The sequence below is a fragment of the Ursus americanus genome, chromosome 1, assembly GCF_024610735.1.
Source record: "Ursus americanus isolate L20-20 chromosome 1, mUrsAme1.1.p, whole genome shotgun sequence".
Taxonomy (NCBI): domain Eukaryota; kingdom Metazoa; phylum Chordata; class Mammalia; order Carnivora; family Ursidae; genus Ursus; species Ursus americanus.
The window spans coordinates 19,960,957-19,982,415 of record NC_142127.1 but is presented as its reverse complement, the minus strand read 5'-3'; the positions used below and the strand labels follow the sequence as shown (position 1 = coordinate 19,982,415).

Genomic DNA, 21,459 nt, shown 5'->3' with positions numbered 1-21,459 from the left:
TTGGATAAAACAGCCACCTCTACCAGTTTTGAAGGAGTCGGCTTTGCATAGATGAGGCTTTGCAATGAACCCTGCTGGTTTATGAAACTTCTGTGACTGTCCAAGCAGCCTACTTAGTTCTTTGTGGCTCTCAGTAGGTGAGGGTCTGCCAACACCTGTACTGTCCCCAAAGGGAGGATCTCAGCCAGCAGCTTTTAAACTATGTATATAGACCTCTTATAGGCCATGACTAGGAGATGGGCTTTTCCATCTGCTCCTTCTTCACTGAGCCCTGGGGTAATAGCCAGTTAAGTACTGTTTGTTGTTTGACATCTTTTCATTGAACCTATGAAAACAATGCCCAGGGGCCTCCAGTCAGGTGATCAGGAGTCCTCCCCTGGCTGCAGCCACAAAAACCAGGGCCCTAGATGCATGTACAGATTCCTTTCTAGGAGATAGTGGCAGAGCATAAAGATGGTGCCCACCAACCTCCATGGTCTTTGGATTTGAGTAGGCCCCTAGATGTGTGCTAAATTAGATACCTGACCCTCATGCACATAGCCTTTTTCATAGAAAGACTGCTGCCTGTATGCTGTGTCCTGGATTTTAGCCATGGTGAGTCTGTGTGAATCCTTCAAGAACTATTTCTCAGTTTTCTAGTTTTGAGGTTTTGTGATGTAAGCCCCAATTGGCTTTCAAACTAGATGGTTTGGGTGGGTCCATCTCTCAGGTACAGGTCTTAAAAGTTGGGGTGCCAAAAGTGGGGTTCAAACCTTTGCTCCTGTGAGAGAAGCTTGGGGTTGTGAGTTCCCTCCCAATTGTGGGTCACTGCACCACAGGTGGGGCTTACGGTGAGATTGTGTCTCAGCTTCTTCTGTCCTGATGTTTGTCTTTCCTCATTTGCCGGAAGTGTAGGAGTTGCTCAGTTATTTTGGGGGTTTATTTCATTGGCAATTGTTCCATAGGAAGCTGTAGATTTTGGTGTCTGTGTGTTTGGGGGGGTGGGTAAGTTGACGATCCTTTTACATTGCCATTTTGAACCACAACCCCATCTGACCTTTAATGTCTAACCTAAGAGGAAAATGATTTCATTATCTTCATTGTGTGGATCAAATAACCGAGGCAGACATAATTTGCAATCCTTATACTGGATCACCCATGGGTAAGGGGCACAGCCAGGATTTGATTTCTGAAGCAGGATCTCTTGAATTATTATGAAGACTGTTGACGCTGTCATTTAAGTGAACTAATAAGAGGCCAACTCTAGGGGGTGTTTGCTCAGTGACACTGTAGATATAAGCCATCCTATTTTCATTTATTTTTTTCTTTTTAAACCATAGTGGCATTGGCCGAAACCAGTTAATCAGTCTTAACAGAAGTCACATCCTCTAACATTCCCATCTTCTTAGGATATTGACATGTCAGTGTTTGCCTTATTTCAGTGGTTTGTTCTAATATTAACTGAGCTTTAAATATTCCTTCAAGCTACTCTGTGTAATTATAGTTGGCTCTATTTCATAGTGTACTTGATAGTGTTAAGAATGTGGAATAAGAATCCTTTTCTCTGGCAGTGATTTCAGCTGTCAACCCCTACAGCAGTGACACAGGGAAACGGTCAGTAAAACCGTTTTTGTCAAAGCAAGGGCATTTCATAAATGAATAAATATAGAATAGGCTACATCTCAGTCTCTTGAGCACTTTATTTGTTATAAATACAAGTCAATACCACAAGATGACCCCTTCTTACTCTCACCATCTACAGTTACAAACAATTATCTTCATAAAATGGTTTCAATGTGTTTAGGTATTGAAACCTTATAAAAGCAAGACTTGCTACAAACAGGGTTGGTGTTCAATGTATATTAAATGAGGTCAGATAATTAAGTTCAAAAAAATGTATAAATATTCAGATAAGAAAATTGAAATTACAAAAGCAGAGTTTGTCATCATTAAACTGAATTACAAGTGTGTATGGTATAGTACTATAGCTACATGGCTAAGTTTCTGTTAAAATACAGTTTTAGTAATGAAATAATCTACCTCATTCTCCAATACAGCCACCTAACACTCAATACATATTTCATTCAGAAACCACCTAGCTTTCATCTAGACCAGCAATTACGCCCACTCCATCAACCCACGAAGTGCCATCATCCCCTGGCTACAAAACAAAATACAATATTTAAAGGTAAAAACTCAGAGAATTTCTGAAATGGTAAACCATTCTCTCTGTGTTCATGAAAATAGGCAATCCAATTTGAAAGTCTCTGAACCAATGTAAACTCTAGAAAACTCATTGTTGACGTATGGGAAGAGTAAAGCCTTGCACTAATATAGTGCGTAACAAAGCAGTGTCAGGCTCGTCATTTACAGTAAATGCCTTGATTGGACTTTCCTCCAGATTGTCATCATGCTGCTGAAGATAAAGTGTACTGAGGTCTGTGGGAATTCCATCATGTTTTCCTCCTCCCATTTCCAGACAGGAAGAGAAGGGTTTTCAGGACCCTTGGGAAAATCAAAAAATTAAACACACACCCACAAACAACTTGAAAGCAAAATGGCAGACCTAATAATCCTTGACTCCATGTCCAAATGAAGTTGAGGCAATATTACTTTTGGAATATTTGTATTCTGCCCAATGTATCACATCATGAGATTCCTCAAAAAACTGAGAAGTCTGAGAGCTACAAAAGAGAAAGCGGTTAAGGCAGTTGATGTCTACATTTGGATTTCTTTTTCAGGTTACATGTCTAAGTCTCCATCGTAGGCTAAGGTCAGAGGCTTCTGCTGGGGCGGTGTGCCTTGATGTGGTTTTGGCTTCTTGCTGCAAAGGGAAAAGAATTCCTCAGATAAAGGTTCACATAGTTCTGTTTCATCTCCCAAAGACAATTATGAGGTACAGAAATTCATGTAGTTAAATGACAAAAGACTGCTCTGAACCTGTGGGTTTCTTTTTTGAATACTTGTATATTTTATCCCTCTTTAAAAATGGTTTCATGGAAACAATGAACCTGGTAGAGGGCTACTTTTCTTGTTCTTGTTTATACTCAGCAATGCAAACATCTTCTGTCCACTAATCCCTGAGCTACTGTGACCCTCATATCCGAGATGTTTCATACGAGCAGCTGGAGCAGCCAGACTCCTCGGCCTTACCCTGGCGGGGGTGCTAAGTAAACACGCTTCTGCTCTGGCCTGAAACCTGACAGTTAGATGCCATGCCACCAGAGACTGTCAGGAAACTTTCTCTGATCCTGCACCATGCAGAGCCACTCTCACCTGGTCTCTGTTTTACCTGAGGTTGACAACTTTGCTAGGTCAGGGACGGCTGCTCTTCCTTCTCAGAGAGAAGCTGAAGTTGAGTAACCTTGGCAAATCGCACAGTGAGGGCCCAGATCTGGGGCCAAACAACCTGCATTATACTTTCTTAGTAGGGGTAAAAGAACTTTTATAGTTTGAATTTTACTCCATCGTGCCCCACCCCTACCATACTCTTTCTCTTCCATCCTCAGGGCCTTGGCTTTGCCATGCCTTCAGAGCCCAGCTCTTTGGGGTTATCCTTACCAGCAGGGAGCCAACTCTTTCCTTGTCTCCTAATTTATTTTACAGTATAATCTATTATTAATTGGAAGTATACTAAGTGCCAAGCCTTGTGTTCAGCATTTTACATACAATACCTCAATAAACCCAGAACAACCCTGAGAGAGGTCACTGACCTTCCCCCAAGTCATTGAGTGGCTGAAATTTAAGCATGTCTGACAGAGGCCCAGGCCCTTAACCTCTTCAGTGCACTCTCTCTTATCCATGCCATTAACTTGGCATGTGGTGGAAACAACATTTTGTCTATACATAGGAATTTTTATACTTCAAACTTAAAAACATTTTCATGTGTACAACTGAGTGGCATTTAGTATATTCACAATGTTGTGTAACCATCATCTTATCTAGTTCCAGAACATTTTCATAGCCCCAAAGAAAAACTCTGTACGCACAAAAGTAGTCTTCCTATTTCCCCTACTCTCAGCCCCTGGCAACCACCTAACTTTCCACCTCTTAGGCATTTGCCTATTCTGGATATTTCGTACAGATGGAGTTATGTGGCCTTTCTGTCTGGCTTCTTTCCCTTAATGGTTAGACTTTTGTATCATGTGAATTTTTACCACATACACAGAAAGAGATGCTTGATCGAATTAAAATGGGGCTAGGGAGAATTACCTAGTTTAAATGCTCAAGTTCGAAAACTATTTTTTTGGGGGGGAGGTTTCATAATGAACGTTGCCAAAATAAAAATGATTTTAAAAGTCACTACAGGAAAAACCACAGATCCTTTCAGTGCTCCTGCCTGGCATCTGGGGTGCAGTGGGTGCTCAATGGGTGATGAGCTGAGTGCTGGGCATGGGCTGCAGGCAGACACCTTCCAACCGGAGAAGCTCAGGACAGGCAGAAACCCGCTCCAGCATCCTCTGCCACGGGATCCTCAGTCTCCGGTTTTGTGCTTCTCAAATGGCTATTCACTGCATAGTTATTAGAATAATATTCAACTTAACTTTATTCCAGTGGCTCCAGTTCTATTGTTTGGCCCAGACTCTAGCATAGAGAATGGACCCAGCTTGAAATAAGGTCCAGAGCATTTTAAAAATATTAAGAAATTACACCACAGTTTAGGACAACTTAACTTAGAAGTGACAGCTTGTGCATCTCCTGTGGTTCTGGTGATAGCGGAAGCTGTCCTAATACAAGATAGTTCACCTGAAATGACAACTGGGATCTTCCCCATCCTGTGTGTATCTTTAGTATCTTCCTCCCACCTTTGGAAGAGAGAGGGAAGAACTGTAGGTGCTTCCAAATAGTTTTTGACAATCCATTCTTAATTAGCATTTGCCAAGAGGTACTGGGCAAAGAGAAATGAAAGAGGAGCTGAGTCCCGGGGAGTGGGGACGAGGGATAGAGGTGGCTGGATCTTTATACTGATATTGTCTGGGAGACATCTAAACTTGGCCAGCGCGTTTGTCGGGCCTATAAAATTCTGCTCAAAATAGTAGTATTTTTTATGAATGGGTTTCCCTGTATGAGATTATGGGAAAGAAGAGGGGTCTCCTATATGTAGGCCTTAAATCCTTGTGGGCCAAGGGGTGTGTTGGGAATCATTTGGAGGAAGACCTCATTTTCTATGAATCTCTTCAAATCGTGTAATCTCTCAACTGATACTAATATCATAACTATGCATATGTGAGATCTGAGAAATTTTAGAGTGGAAAGTTCTTAAATGCTGGTAAACTGAGTAAGGTGGTACGAGCTGGGTAGCTGTGACTTTACAAAGCATCCTGACTAGTTAAAAAGATCCCTGAGGAGGGGGCTGTCTTAGCAAAGCCAGGACACCTGTCTTAAGTCCTGCTCTCTTTCCTTTCTCCCCTACTGGTACTCCTTTTTTCTCTCCAACTCTGGTATTGGGAAAGGCGTGACCACCTCACACTAAATCAGGACCTGCAGATGCCTGCCACAGAGGCCACCACCACTCATCCTGTACCCAGGGTGGATCTCTAATCCATCACACTATTCCTCCCTGTCGGACTGAGGTGTTGCCTCATAACTCTTCCTAATGGAGCACTCCTGACAGCCACCACCAGTTTCAGGGTTGGCACAGGGATAAAGCTGTTACGCAACACTGGCTGTAAGAGACCATTGCATGCCACACATTTAAAGTGACCTCTTCCATGATCACTTGCATTTTAGCCGAGGATAAACCCATGAAGCCAGAAAAGCAAGCTGATGATGAATTGACAGGCAACTGCTGGGACTTAACGGCACCATTGACTTCAAGCCCCAAGAACCCATCCCCAAGGCAGTAGAGATGAAATAGCTTGATGAAAGCCTGAAATGGTGTTTGGTTTAGGCAGCCACTCATGAGGGCAGAGCCTCTGGAAGTGGGGGCCCTACTCTCAAACTTGGGCAGGGCAGGATGGATATGCTGTAGTTAGGTGGAGCAATTTTCTGGCACTATATCTAGATTAACTACAAGCTCACCCGGTGCTCATCTTCGCTAAATTGCCTCATGGATCTTTACTGCCAGGGGAGCACGGGCATCAGTAATATTTCAAAAACTTCGAGCACTAATGGTAGCTGTACAAAGGGTTATATCTGAACGAAGTGGTCCTTAAGAAGACTATTTTTCTATATTTTCTCAAAAGCATTTCTAAGTTTTATTATAAATTGCTTTCATCTAAAGTATACACCTAAGGCCTGGCATATTATAGCATTTCTCTTGTCCTAAGCCTTTTCTTTTGGGGGAGAAAATATAAAATCTCCAGAACTGTCCTCTTCTGACTCCTCTGCAAGCTATTTAATAGAAGTAAATGCCATGAAAGTATCTATTTGGACTCTTTAGGCAGCTCATACGTAACAGTAAATGGTATGTGTTCTGATATCAATAGGTCCGTTCCCAGGTCTATAGCTTACTTGGGAAACAAGGAGCCTCTAAAAAATATGAAAGCTGTAGCCACTACAGAGTTTTTAGGATCACTCAAGAGAAAAATTGCAGACTAGAAGACCAGTGGAAAGAGCATTAAGCTCTCGGGCTAGGCAAACCTGGAGGTGATTTTACCAGGCTGATGACCTTAGAAAAGTTCAATAACTTAGCTCTCTTTAAAATGGGTCGATAAAATCAACAACTTGGTAGATTTTTGTGAGGACTGAAACAGCAACCTATGCAAAATACTCATTTATTCATCCACTATGCTACTTTGGGTGGTAGGGGAGGAAGATACTGAAGAAACCACCATAATCACAGCCTAGAGTAAATGCCAGAGAGGAGGAAGAATGGACAAGTTATTCCAGACTGTTTGGTGGGAAAATGCTGGTATTTGCATTTTACTGAGAAGAACCAATAGAGTGTCAATAGCTAACAGTGAAAATTCATTCTAGATGAATGGGATAGAAGGAGGAAACCCTGGAAGCAGAAGGCTCCTTGCAAAATTAGTAAGTACCCTGATATACTTCTCTCAAGAAATTATCTTTCAGAAAGAGATTGTAGCCTTATATTCAGTACTTATAAGTTTATAATATAAAAAATACATCATAGACATGCACAATACAAATAAAATGGTGGACTTCCCTAATACATGTGAATGGGTACGTGGGGTCTTGGGAGAAAACCTCTGAAACAGCAACACAAACAGACTAAAAGTGCTGTACCTCAACAACTTAGAGATGAAAAACTGAACCTGTGGAAAGGGAGATTAAAGCAATGACGAAGTGATCTGAAAGATGGACACAACCTCTGTTAGGAAAGTACAGAAAATGAGTATATTATAATGAACTAATAGAGGATAGATGGTAATGTAGAACTAAACATATGGATTAAATATTCCAGTAGAAAAGTTACCACTTTAAAGAGATTTGGGCCTATACCCCACCACACACTAGCAAAGGTATAGGGAAACTAATGAAATTGCAAGGATCGTTTAGGCTTCAGTTGTGGAAGACTTTGGGTAGGCAGCCAACACATGACTTCCATTTTGCTGTCAAAGAAAGAAAGCAAGCCACTGCTGGTGTCCGAGTGGGAGAGGGGCTGATCATCTGGCCAAAGTTTAGGGAGACTAATTTGGCTGTAGACAGCAGAAAGGAACATTCGAGTCCAAATACGTAGCTATTGTGCTACTCCCAAAGGGGGATGACTAAAGTCAAGCACCGAAGATGAAAAAAATAGATGTGAGAAATACTGTACATAAATATTGATGTAATTTGGTCACTAAAAGGTAAGGGAAAATTGCATTGATCTTTAAAAAATTCTCTAGAAAACGGTTTCGAGAATTCAGTGATATGTACCTAATTAATCCCCAGAGTTTAGAGTCATTCAGAAAGGACCTCAATAAATATTTGTTAATTATTGACGGAATAGAGAGATGTAAAAAGGGAAACAATGACTGTTACTATCAACTACTACATTCCCAATTCTGTGGTTCCCTCTTCCCTGAAATACCTAAGAGATTAAAAATTAACAATGATGCTACATCCAAGCTTTTACAGAAGAACAAACTAGCTTATTCCCTTACACTGTTTGGGCCATTACTTTTGGAGAAGTTTCTCATCTGTCAAACCTTCCTGTCTTTTGTTGCAGTATAAGACCTTCTCCTCCATCTTTCCTAGTGATGAATGCGTCTGATCACTCTGAACCTCATACAAGTCTTTCAACTTCACATTTGTTCATTAAGACAGGATCTAGGAACACACACAAAATTTATCAACTGAGACATAAAAATTGGTCAAATCACTTGATGATAGGGTGGAGGACTAACCAAAGGTGTTACTTTTTACCACAGCACTAAGGAAACATTAGTTGGATAGAAATCCAATTTTTGGAGGTTTGGTTTCTTGCACTATAGGTGGCAGAAAGATTTAAAGTCATCTTATTTTCTTCACTAATTTTCACTGATCCAGAGCAAAAATTTATAAACCTGTAAAACCTTGGAAACAGAATTTGAGGCTAAATGTACAAAGGATTTGAATTGAGATTAAAATGGGGGTAAACATTCTGAAGGAAATAGTTTAATAGATGATGAATATAAATATTTCAATTTGGAGGGAAAAAAAACCAAAGTCACACTTTGATCTCATGAAAATAAAAAGAAATCCTTAAATTTTGCTTTGGAAGCTAATGAAAACATTCAAATGTATTTACTTTTGTCTGGTTTCAAGAGCAGCTCATCAACTAAAATATATTCTGTACAGTAAACCAATCATCAGTTTCTAAAAATTTTCAGGAACAAGTCACTTACAAAATGGGGTTCCTGGAATTGACAGAAAATTATTTTCTATCTGGTCAAGGTGGATGAACACCTGGCTCTACTATTTATTTAAAATGGACTAACCAGGTTGTTTGAACCCACTGGTCAAGACAGGTCAAGAATTAGAATTCTCTAGAGTAATAGCTCTTAGCCTTAGCTGCATTTTAGCATTACCTGAGATGCTTTTAAATATCCGGATGACCTGGCCACAGGCAAGACTAATTAAATCAGAATCACTGGGGCTGGGAGCCCAGTATCAGTCCCTAGGAGGTACTAAGAGATGCTAAGATGCAAAGCTGAAAAATAATCAAAATACCAAAATGGGAAAGTCCTCACTAATGATTTTTCTCTTCTGATATTATTTGAAAAACCACATAAAAGAAGGTTATGTCAAATAAGGACAGGAAAGACAGATGATTTCGACTATTCTACTGTTGATAATTATTTGTGGCTTAAGGGTCCAGTTATAACGGCCAAGGATCTTTCCATATAATACGTCCCCTATCAGAACATGGAGTATAAATGTTTTGCTAGGTAGTACTTACCAAAGAAGGTAGGAAGTAAAGACCAGGAAAATCATGATAAGAAAACCTCCACCTGAAACGCCATAAACCCAAATTTTTACTCGGCCATCTGTTTAAGATAGAGATTAAATAACAAGCTTAGCATACACAAGTTTTCTCATTTGAATTATTTATCTGATTTCTGAGACTGGCATAAGTCACAATCGTGGTGGAACCCTACCCATATGTGACAGCTAGAAAACCTCCAACAAAGGTGAAAAACAGTCTATCAAATTTTTCTCAACACACACCAGTAATCATTACTTCATAAAATCTAACAATTTTCAGGCTATTTTTTTTAGATAAAAAATTTTTAAAAATGTATTTTTATGGGTGCATTGTCTTGTACATGTAATACAAAAAGGACTGCAATACATTTTGACAACACAGAAGCAAAAAATTAAGAGGCTATCACCACTTTTGGTGAAAAATGATGTCAAGGGAATAAAAACTACATGCCCAAATAAGGTAATAAATTCACCAAATTATGTCAAATTATAACCACACATGTACAAGTATAGACATTATTTTGATGTCCTATCTGCCAGAATTTAGAAAAATAAAACCAAATCTATTTTGTGAATTTTTTTTTTTTTTACTATGTTACGTATAACTTGAGTCTATGTATGGTTTTCTGTTTATGTGAGCACAGTTGACTGAGAAAGAAAATGCCTTAGCATTCCCAAGGAGCTGCCTTCCTTCCTGAAAGACACACAGAAGATTCATTATACTACATGAATGTAATTAACTGCAGGTCCAAAAAAACATATCAGCATCTTAGTTGTTCATCCCACAGAAGCCTTTCAAATATCAAAATCTATTGTACACAACACTTGTTTGGAATAAAATCACAATTACATTCAATTATATTGTCACTTCCCATTACACTTTTTGCTTACAAGACACTTTAAAGCCTCAGTTAGGTTTTAGAATGAGGTTTCAGTGTAGTAATGATATTTTTCTATGGTCATGAAACTTTTAACAAAGCTTTGATTCTGATCTCTTTGAAACACTAATCATGAAATCCCCTCTTCTGAGTTTTTTACATTGGGGAAAAAAAAAAGTCTGCACTGAGTGAAAAAGCACCTTTCATCTTTTTACTCCTAAACCTCACGGAGCTGAAGTATTTGGAGGCTCCAGAACTTTTAAATCCGCAGTGTAGAGGTGTGTGGTCCATGTTACTTGAATATAACTTTTTATAAAAAGAAACTATTAAAAAAAAGATGTGTAGTGAAAAATGAGTCACCCTGCTACCCTCTCTCAATTCCCAAGCCGGGAGCTACCACTTACCATTTTCCTTTCCTTTAGCTTTGAGTTTCCTTTGTATATGCAAACCGATGAGTACATGCATACACATTTTTGAGATACAAATGGCACATATTTTGTACTTTTAAAACAATTTCCTATGCTAGGTTGTAAGGCAGGTCTCGTTCTCTTTAATGTGAGGCATATTAGATAATATTTTTCCACTAATCTTTATAACAAGCATTTGTAACAAACATCATTTAGTATAGATGTATATATTTGTATGATAGGTCAAACTGTAAGATGCATATTGCCTAAATGTCTTTCTAGAGGTTGCTCCAATTTACGCTCTGAACATGAGAAAAACACATACATATGTGTATTCACATACATGCCTCCATTGATGTTTTAATTAGCCCCCAAAGGCCAAGGACCTCCCCCGAATTCTTTTCCTGAACTGGGCTGTACAGGCAATGGGTGAGCCTGGCTACATTTCCTACTACCCTTCCTTCAGATTTGAAGCTACTGCTAATTTAATCACAAAATGAGATGTTTTAAAACACCTATGGCATGCCCAGACATAGAATCAGAAACGATTAACATACTGTGGTCATCCTGAAAAGAGGGCTGAGGAGCGTACATCTGATCTAGTGTCCTTTGGGCCTGGGCTCTGGTTTTTGCTTCATCTAAACATATCATTAAGACACTTTTGATAAGCCTGGCAGGAAACTCCCAGGGTATGTTTTGCCTGAGCTCTGTCGACGTCTTCCCTCTCCATGCCGTTAGGCCACTTTGCTTAGTTATTAGTGCATTTTGTTTCCTAGCAAAGGTATATATGATTAGCACCGAGAATCTTGCTTTCGTTTTCTGCATACTTCGTAAGGGAGCTGAGACAAATGCTGCAACCTGCCTTTCAAATCATCCTCTCACTTACTGGTGGTAGGACCTTGGTCAAATTCATTTTCACAGTTTCAGACTCCTATTCTCAAAATCATTAGGTTTTTGCAACCTAATGAGATCGTGCACTCAATACAACCCGCACAGAATGACTGACAGGATGCACAGAAAGCTTCTAATGTCCTGCAAGGCAGGTGTCTTTGGACCTAGTTCCTCATTTACGAAATCAATCACAGAACAGGTACATTCTGAGCCTTGATGCCAAGGTCTGTGTCTGAAATTAAGGATCTTTACTGTTCCACCAGCATTTCTCAAACCACATAGGGTCCCTAGACAGTTCCTAAGGTATCTGCAGGTTCTTGATCTAACTTTTTGCTTTTAATTTCAATTATATACACAAATTCACAGTTATAATGGCATTCTTCCTTGCAGAGGTAATTTACAATGAGAAGATAATTTTAACGGTTAACATTCTGGGGACTCAATTCTGTACTTCTTAGACTGGGGTTGAAAGAGACTTCTCCTCAACCATCCATGAGAACATTTTACACTAAAAGGGACTACCCGTTTTTGGCATTCAAATTTGAGAAACCTTGAATTGGACCACACCACCTCTTCAGTCTTGCCTCTTTTTCTCCTTCCCTCCATTCTTTATGTCATAAGCAGTGGTGACAATATGAACCCCAACGCCCCACGAGTACATGTATATTTCTTACTCTTAATTGAAATGTACCTGGATCAAGGGGTTGAAGTGACCATCCTTTAAAAATGTCATGTATCTTTGAATTCACAGGTCTGTTTTTTCCTGCGAGGTTCTTCACGTCAGCTTTTTTATCCTCTGAGCCGGGTACTTTCATGCAGTAATCCAGGAAACCATTTGATCTCATGATCTCCGTATAGCCCTTCTCACAGCCGCAGACTCCACCCTACAGCACACAAAATAGTTATACGGTGATGAAAAAGAACAGTGTAAACGTTGGAATAATCACTTAATACCTGTGTGATGTGTTATGGCAACTTGGGGTTTTTCAGCAACCGAGTTGCCAAAGAGCTTAAAAACCAAGCAGTTCTTTATTGCGAATTCCAAAGTCAGCCCTTAAATGCATCATCAGATTTTTCCACAGGTTGACAATTTTCATGCCTTCCAAGTCAGAAATCACAATTCTTTGTCAACAGAGGTCATTAACTCTACCCTTTTCTCTCTTACAGAGATGTTTAAGGCATTTAATCAAATTATCCTCCACTCTCCCTCCCGCCCCCAAACTGTTTCAAATTCCTGCCCCATCACTCCAACCTGCTGCCCTTGATGCTGAGAAGTAAAACAACGGGGATTATGGACGTAGCCTTTGGGCTTTGTGCCCTTTGATGTCTGTTGCCGCACCAGCTGCTGACTGTGGCTTACCACCTTCTACCATTGATCACTGACTAGTCTGAACTACCTCTCTGCTTGCAGCCTTGGTTCTTTACTCAAGGAGGGCAGCCTAGGTGGAGAAAAAAGACTTCACCAAAGGCTCATGTCCCACATTCTTCCTTGGAGGGTCACACGACATCGCATTTTTAGTTGGCAGTGTGACAATGTGTCCTTCATGTTTCTCTGTGAATTCCTGCTCAATTTCATGTACAATAAACCTCTCCAAGATGCTGGCTAGGGTGAGATATAACAAAGATTTCTTTCGGTCTCTAGAAGCGAAACTGAAAATAATTGCTCTTCTGTCCTCCAGCAAACGTAAAGACATTAGAACAAGTTAGGCATAAAATTATGAATCTGTATGACTCCACTGTAGGGGTGTCTTACCTGAAACTATTTGGCAATTTTGGAACAAACCCTAGTCTCACATAGCCGCTCAAGTCTGGGTGATTTGTAAGGACCGATATATTTGGGTCATCGATTATTAACTGAACACACAATTTTAAGGAGCGATACTAAACCTAAGGAGGGCCCCTCAATCTTCTACAAAAGGAAAAGGTCAGAAAGGTAGGGTAAAATTAATAATTGTCCATTGTTTAGTGAAAGGCAACATTCCTATAACATTACAGCATTTCATTTGAAGATATTACACCGTGTTCAATAGCGAGCTAATTAAGACAATATCACGTCTAGTTGAAGTGAAAAGCTGTAACCAATCACATGTGCCAAAAGTTCAAGGCAAAAGGTACTTACTTATGTTTTATTAAAGAGGGTATCCAGACAGTTGGTGAAAAGCTACACCTTCTATTTTGCAAACCTGATTAGCATATGAAGTTGTTGCTGACCTCTTTTCTGCTCTGTAAGCTTAGGCACTAGCTTTCCTGTGGTAAAGAATTAACCCACCTTGAAGTGAAAGCGCCATAAAATAGGATTGAGGGCTTGAATTACTTTCATCCATACCATTTTTGGAAAGAGCACATAAACTGTTTCTTTAAGGAACATGACATAACTTGATTTATGCCCTGTTTGCTATGAGTGCCATTGATTAGAATACATTGCACATTCTGCATTAATTCCTGAGCAGTGGTAAATGGGAGTTAAGGGAGAAGAATCGAAAAGAGTTCTTTAAAAAAAAGGGTGCGCATGTGCATACATAATTTTTCTTCATAGCCAAATATTTAACTTATTTTAAATGAACTGAAAATTTACTCATACTAGTGTAATCAATTTAATTAGCAAATATGAACATTGATAAGATCTTTCAAAATAGTTTGGGTAGCTGAAAGGGTAATAATGAAAGAATTAATCAACAGAACATTTATTGATAAGCAAGGCTAATATCAATTAGCTATCTGCAAGGCAGATTTGGCTATAGCCTTAAGACATGGCCCTGTTTAAAAAAATTCCTTAATAGCTGTGATTATTCCTGCAAATTCCTCTAGATGGTACCGTGAGCACATGGAACCGCTGCCGGGGCTGTAGCCTACTGGAAAACACCCAAGGGCATTATGCAGAAGACAGCAGCTAACGGTCTAGAAGGCTCCAGTACAGGACTCACCTGTGTACAGTAGGAGAAAGGTTTTCTGCAGGCCGGATTACACTGCCGGATAGCAGCAGGACGTGCCTGAGGCGAGCAGCCTCCTACAAAAAAAACAAATAACACAAAAACCCACCATCATGTGTGGACTTTTCTATAATATTAAAAAAAAATTGTTTTCCTCTCTGGCACTGGCCACTCTGTAACATTCTTTTTTATACTCATTTGCTGACACACGGTCCAGCTGTATTTTATTGATTACTCTAGGAAGGACTGTTCAAGATGGGAGGCTCTGCTAACAAGATGGCTGCAGTAGTTTTTGTACCTGCTCATTGGCAATGTCATTCTCTCTTGAGGGCAACATCTGTGTGCCGGGCCAGGATCAGGAAAAGAACGGATGAAATTTCAATTTAAGTTCAGGAGCAGAAAATATATCTGCTCCAAGACCCAATCTATGTATATTATTTTCCAAATTTTCCAACTAGGCAATAAGCCAATTGGCAACGACCAATGCTAAAAGAATGCCATGGGTAGATTCACGGACCGCGATAGCAAGCTCTTTGGTAAAACTTTAAAATGTCTCTCAACCAGAATGCATACACACACACACACACTCACATCTGGAGTTTGACACATTTTTAAAAGGAAATGTTTAAGGTCCGGGAGAGGCAGTCATACAAATGATGCAGGTATTAAATATTTTTGAGTAAATGGATGGAACAATGTCTCTCTAATCTGCAGTCGTTTACATATTAGTCATGCCTTTCGGGATGCAGGTACCAGGCTAAGACCCTGATGTATTTGAGGACAGTAGTTAAGTTGTATTTATGTGATATAGATTCTAGCTTTTACCTTACTATAATTGTTACCCAATAAAGCTTTAGAGCCTAAAATGGTATAGGAAACATATTTGTGTAATTCCTAGTGTTACTGAAAGAATAAAAATCCCCACAGGGAAAAAACAAAAAATCCCTAAAGTCTAGAATTACACCTACATGTGAAATGGATAATTTGGACATTAGTGGCGATAACCACATGGTCTTGTACTGCTGGGGGGGGGAGAATCTCTAAGGAATTGGCTAGAAACTACTGGAATTTGTATAGCTCATACAATATTTTGTTTAAATTTAAAAAATGAAATGAACCTGTAATACTTAGCAGCTGCTAGTGATAACCTGAGCTCATCCATGGACGGCCGGGGCCGTGCAACAAATACACGGAGGAGAACTTGATCGTGTGCCCTCAACTCTCGGCGTGCTGCAGGGATGCTGCCTGTGGTGGTCCTGCTTCAGCAGAGTTACGGTGTACTTAGTTGCAACAATAACTTACAGAATGGGCAAGCTGCTTAAAATAAGTTAATGTATGGATAAACTAGGGATTAAAGGGAATCCAATCACGCAAATATAGGCAAACAAGATGAAGCTGACAATTCTTCAATTCCTACAGAAGGATAGAAATTCTCTCATTGATAAGATATGCTCTGTTGGCTGCAGGAGCAGTAAAAACAATGACAACGTTCACTGAGAAGGCACTCAAAAAACTTTAAAATCGAGATCATTTGTATAATCAGATTGAGTAAGGAAAACTTTGCTCTGTCTATATTTAAATAACGACTAGCAAAATATCCAAAACCAAGTTTCCATTGCATGATACAAATAATTTACAGCAAAAGAGGGGTTTTTTTTTGCACCATTAACAAATATATATTATCTTTATCCACCCTTTTATTTTCAACTTTTGTATGTTTTATAATATGAGACGGTAGCATCATACAGAATAGAATGTTGAGATATGTCGTCAATAACTTTTTACTGGGAAGGTACATGGTTTAAAACTTCAGAGACTGTTGTTTTAAACTCTCATGTGTCTTTTTCAGCTCTTGTCTCAGAACATGATATTTAAGGAAATTTTACTGTGCAATTTGTTGAATAGATTATGGGTCTTTGCAAAACTGTTTGCTTTCTAAAATGCAAAGGTCTATTACTCAGCCATAAGAACGAAGTCTTGCCATTTGTAACAACACGGATGGACCTGGAGGGTATTATGCTAAGTGAAATAAGCAAAACAGAAGAAGACAAATACCATCTGATTTCACTTATCCATAGAATCCAAAAACAGAACAAATGAAGAAAGAACCAGACTTAGAAAACAGACTGGTAGTTGCCAAAGGTGGGGTGGGGGTGGGTTAGATGAAATGGGTGAAGAGGATTAAAAGGTACAAATTTCTAGTTACAAAATAAGTCACAGGGAAGAAAAATGCAGCATAGGGAATATAGTCAATAAAATTAACGCAGTTATCATGGTGGGCATCTTATATATGATTAGATCACTACGTTGTACACCTAAATCTAATTTAATGTTATATGCCAAGTATACTTCAATTACAAATTTAAAACAAAACAAGGTCTAATGACAATTTGCTATGGGGATCATCTAAGGCCACCTGCCCAGTCTTCTCTTGCTTATAACTTGTAAGCTAATTCTTCTCACAAACAGCAACACTCAGAGATCTTTCTGAAGTGCCCACACAAATCTTAGGCAGGAATACCTGTGACATTAATGCCATCTGAACGTTGGCACCATACAGTTCGTTCATTATTGTTCCAAAGACTTGCTTTCCATGTGTAGTGATAACATTTGCCTCCTGCAAGTAAATACGATAACAGCGGTTCTATTACACCTCACATAAAATAGAATAAGCATTGATCAATCAAGGCTGAGAATCGAAAAGCGCTCTTGGTACCTGTACAAGGGCGTGTTTCTAGAACCTGCTGGGGGCAGCTGTCTTGGTTCTCAAAAGACTGGACTATGAATGTCCTTGACCTAGATTGGCGGCCCATTGTCTCGAAACTTCTTCCATTGATGCAGGTTAATTCACACGGGCTCCACTCTGACCATTCCGTTAAGTGGCAGTCTCCTGGATATTGTGTACAACAGAGCAAGGAAAATAACATGAAGACTAGCACTTGAGAACGTTTACACGGACAGGGTGCACAGTGACATTTGTGGTGACGGCACAGTGATCTGTGTGGGCTGTACACACTATACCCTATACCTTAACCAATTTTCCACTTAGAATATACCACGAACGATGATTTATGGTTTGATCTAGGTTAGCAAGAAAATACCAAAAACGAAATTGCCACTACTTCACTTCGAGTCATGGTAGTCTTATCTAGAGGACACCATGTGTCTTCTAGTAATAATAAACTCTTCAAAATAGTAACTCAGTTTTCAAAGAGACACAATGTCACAAAACAGACATTCACAGAAACCATATAAAGGGAAGAAGTTGGTCTCAGAAGTGGAGTATGAGACTAAAGAATTTTTAAACATACATATGTACATATATATACACACACAATATGTGTTTACACACGTGTGTATATATTCAGCCACCTTAAACTTAGGCCACACAAGCTAGGTTGGTTATTAGGATTAAAATCAGCTCATACATTATATGTAACTACTAATGACCTTCACGATGACAGAATACTTTCATGAACCTACAGCCTTACTTGCTGCCACCAAACCATCTATCAGGGGTTCAACAACTCAAGGATCCAGTCAGCATTTTTTGCGTGCTGGCCAGGGTACTAGATACTGTCAGGTAAGGCATTAGTAACACATCTTCTAGATAGAGCAGCATCTGTCCAAGGCACTAGACTCTATGTCCCTGATAAAACACCAGTGAGGTGACAAAATTCTAACTTCATTCTTAAATTTCCAAGTCTAGTGTTTTTTTTTTTTTTTTTTTTTTGCCTCTTACCTACTTCGCCTCCATTGAAGCTGTGGGGACCTTCCAAAGTGATAACTTTATTGCATTTTTAATTGTGGTTAATTCAAAATTTCAATTCCCACAAGAGCTTCTCCAGTAATAAAAATAAAAAAAGAATTTGAAAATCACCAGCGAAGTCCCTCGCAATCATTTAAAACTGCATACCTGGGCAAGGCACAGAACACGGCTGTCTCAGGATGCTGTACTGAAAGGGCATTTCTCCACACAGTGCCTCAGCTACACTTATAGCCGAGTGAGAGATTGAACCGTTGTGGACCACACAGGACAGGTGGCGGATCTGGACTCCTTCCCCACAGTCTCCACCCTATTAAAGGAAAGGATACTGTCAGAATTACCCAAACACTTAGCATCTCCCAGTTTTTTGGTTCTTGCCACGTCTTGCCCAAGAAAATCAGCAGCTTCCTCCTCTTGGGAGTTCTCTTTCAAATGTTGACAATCAAGCATCACTGAGCAAGTCTCCTAGAGCTTATAGAGAAGCTGAAGTAGAAATGCAAATTTATTCCATGGAATGTATGTACTCAGAATATGACGATTCGTTTTGGAACTCAGCCAGGATTGACTGAAAAGAACAAACGACACGAAATTTGTCTAGGTGTATGTATTAAAATGGCCTAATCCATAATCACTCCCCAAGAGAGCGTGTACAGCCACGGGGCATACATTTCTCTTTCACTTTGCTTGTTTTTCTTTGGTAGGGAATTCAGTACTTTCTCATATGGATTAGGTTGGGGTTTCCAATAAAACACTGATTTTCTCTCTTGCCACAAGAAGTTGTTTACCAGCATGCCTTCTGTGTTGAATAATGTTTTTTGAAGACACCAATACAAATCCCACTCAGATTTTTCTGGGCAATTAGAAAAAAACTGTGTGTAGTATCTCACAGAAACAGAAACTTAGAACTGGAAAGCTCTTAGTGGATGGCTGACCTAACCATCTGCCTGATGAAAGGTTTCCTACTATAACGTTTTTGGCAGATACTCATGAGTATTTTCTCCTCAGTTTTTGTCAGGTGTTCATACTTCAAAAAGAAGTCCACTGGATATTTGGACAGCTTTAGATAGTAGCTGTGTTCTTCCATAAATACCTTAGAAAACAGGGCAGGAGGCAGAGCTTCTATGCAAAGGAGGCCAAATCCCAGGATGGCAAGAGTGAGGGTAAAGAACTAACCACAGCAGGACCGGAGGGAAAGCAAAGACAAGGGAGTGTGTTACCAAGCTGGCCTCAACTTCACAGGGAAGCACAGCTGGTTTCTTGGACACCCATATCTTCCAGACGGGCCCTGTGGTAACACCAGGCCTCAAGACCATCTGAAGGTGGGGGATGGAGGCAATCCCGGCAATAACGCCCCTAAACTTCCAAGGTGTGTTACTCAGTTCCCATTAATTCCAGAAGTCAGTGGAAGAGCTAGAGGTTTTCCTGACTACTGCTCATATGGTGGGAGAGAGGGAGGGAGAAAGAGCTAGAGCGAGCTCCCATCTCTGCACCCCTGCTGCCGCAGTCAGGGATGCCATGCGCTCTAATCCATTCACTCATTATTAGGGGGCAGTCCGGCAACTGTGCTCTGCACTGGGAAACTGGGCTTCATGTTCTTTTCATGCCTTCCCCGCTGCAGGAGCTAGAAACTGCCTTTCCAAGGCTTTGGAGCTGCTGTGGCCTTTAGAGTGGCAGGAGCAAAGAAGGAGGTGACTGACCGACGCAGTCAGGATAGTGGGCCGGGGCGTGGAGCAGGTCTGGAGGTTAATGGGCCTGCTGAGCACCGACCAGGGCCAGGCACTGGGGCAGCAGCAGCTGAGTGCCAAGGGCAGGTTGTGGACAGACTGCTGGACGTACAGGCTGGTACGGAGTGGCTGCTGAGAAAAATTCTTTACATAATAAGGAAGTTAGGATTCAAGGACCTACTAGCAAGAAAGAAAAGGTGCAACTCAGAGGAGCTCCAAGTTGTAGCAACTTAAAACTTGAAAATCCAAACAGGCACATAAATTGGGGCCATCACCTTTGCTTTTAGAGATGTTTTAACACGAATTATCATTTGTTTCTCTAAGATGGCAATTCCTACACCTGATTTATCAATGCTTCGTAATTGTTCTAATCATTTCTCTAGCTATTGTGAAACTGTCAAAAGAAATGCGCCCTAATTTTGAACCTAAGCGCGGTTTTGGGGAGATAAACAGAGGTCAGAGTTAATTTGCAGATTCGTTTAGCTCTAGTAAATGTTTACTCTCTAAAGTGGAAAATACTATAAGTTGAATTTCTTTTTTAGGGGAGGGGTCTCTCTTAGAAGTCATTATTCCGGATGATGACTCCATTGCAGAATTGTCTGAGGTCTACGTTTTGCTATTGAGTGCTTGGAGAGAAGAGTCTGAAGGCACCTCGGCATGCATGAAATTTGAAATTTGCTGTCTGGAACCTCGGGTAACAAAAGATGCAGTTGATCAGAGTTCTGTTTGAAATGACAGAAAACGAGTCTCCATCAGGGATTCCTTTAAAAACCAAGACAAACAATAATATGCACCTAGTATGTATCCATAGTCAACCTTAATCTCTTCCATCTTTGACAACAGCAGCCATAAGATGAAGAGAAATCAGTATCCGAATGATAATCTCATTCATAAAGCAAGTATTCACTCACTCTCATTCATGAAGCTTTACACACTAGAGACTGAAAACAGACCCAGGCTTCTTCGAGCAAGACTGTCAGGAAGCGAGGATTCTCTCGCTGGCTCTCCGCTGTCCGCATCATTAATGGGTGTTTTGTATGCTCTGAATCGGCATCTCCACCAGATGTGGAGAGGCAGATGGTGATAATAATCATAATCATAGTTTTAATCAAAATTATAATAGCAACTACAATTTATTGAGCTCTTAATTTATGTCAGGTACCATGATAAGCACTGTATTAAAACGGTGTAATCCCTACCAAAAGTTCCCAGAAAAACAGGTACCATTGCTACTCTCCTGACAGAGATAGGGAAAAAAACAACAACAAAAAAAACAGACTTGGAGAGCTTACAGACTTGGCAAAATTTTAAGAGCTAGGAACTGACAGAACCTTGATCAAAATGAAGTCTGACAGACTCAGGAGTCTGAGCTCCTAAAACATTCATCAACATATGTGCGGATACATGTTATCAATTGAGGACTCTGGAAAGAAAGAATTAGGAAACACTAAAAAAAGTGAAGCCTGAGGATGAACGCTTCCTTGTCTAATCTCTTTCCATGAAAGATGCGAACTATCACATCCTCCGGGCCCT

General features: G+C 40.0%; 2 protein-coding genes across 3 annotated transcripts in view; one reads left to right on the top strand and one right to left on the bottom strand.

Annotated features, from left to right (window-relative positions):
* The window catches only part of LOC123782474 (uncharacterized), a 604,024-nt gene extending 589,587 nt beyond the window's left edge, over window positions 1–14,437 (top strand). The window contains exons 9-10 of the mRNA XM_087858898.1: window positions 6,898–6,951; window positions 14,315–14,437. The gene's annotated coding sequence lies outside the window, so the exon portion shown is untranslated. The remainder of the gene's footprint in view (window positions 1–6,897; window positions 6,952–14,314) is intronic.
* Window positions 1,658–21,459, bottom strand: part of THSD7B (thrombospondin type 1 domain containing 7B) — an 818,519-nt gene continuing 798,717 nt past the window's right edge. Inside the window, exons 22-28 of one of the 2 annotated variants that reach the window (XM_087858825.1) lie at window positions 18,353–18,512; window positions 17,153–17,326; window positions 16,958–17,053; window positions 14,431–14,513; window positions 12,198–12,390; window positions 9,305–9,356; window positions 1,658–2,803 (exon numbers count right to left, since the gene is read on the bottom strand). In XM_087858825.1, the coding sequence (XP_087714951.1) occupies window positions 2,722–2,803; window positions 9,305–9,356; window positions 12,198–12,390; window positions 14,431–14,513; window positions 16,958–17,053; window positions 17,153–17,326; window positions 18,353–18,512 (840 nt within the window). In that variant the 3' untranslated portion in view covers window positions 1,658–2,721. Of the gene's footprint in view, window positions 2,804–9,304; window positions 9,393–12,197; window positions 12,391–14,430; window positions 14,514–16,957; window positions 17,054–17,152; window positions 17,327–18,352; window positions 18,513–21,459 lie in introns of both variants that reach the window. The other variant, XM_045782780.2, reaches the window with a different exon arrangement.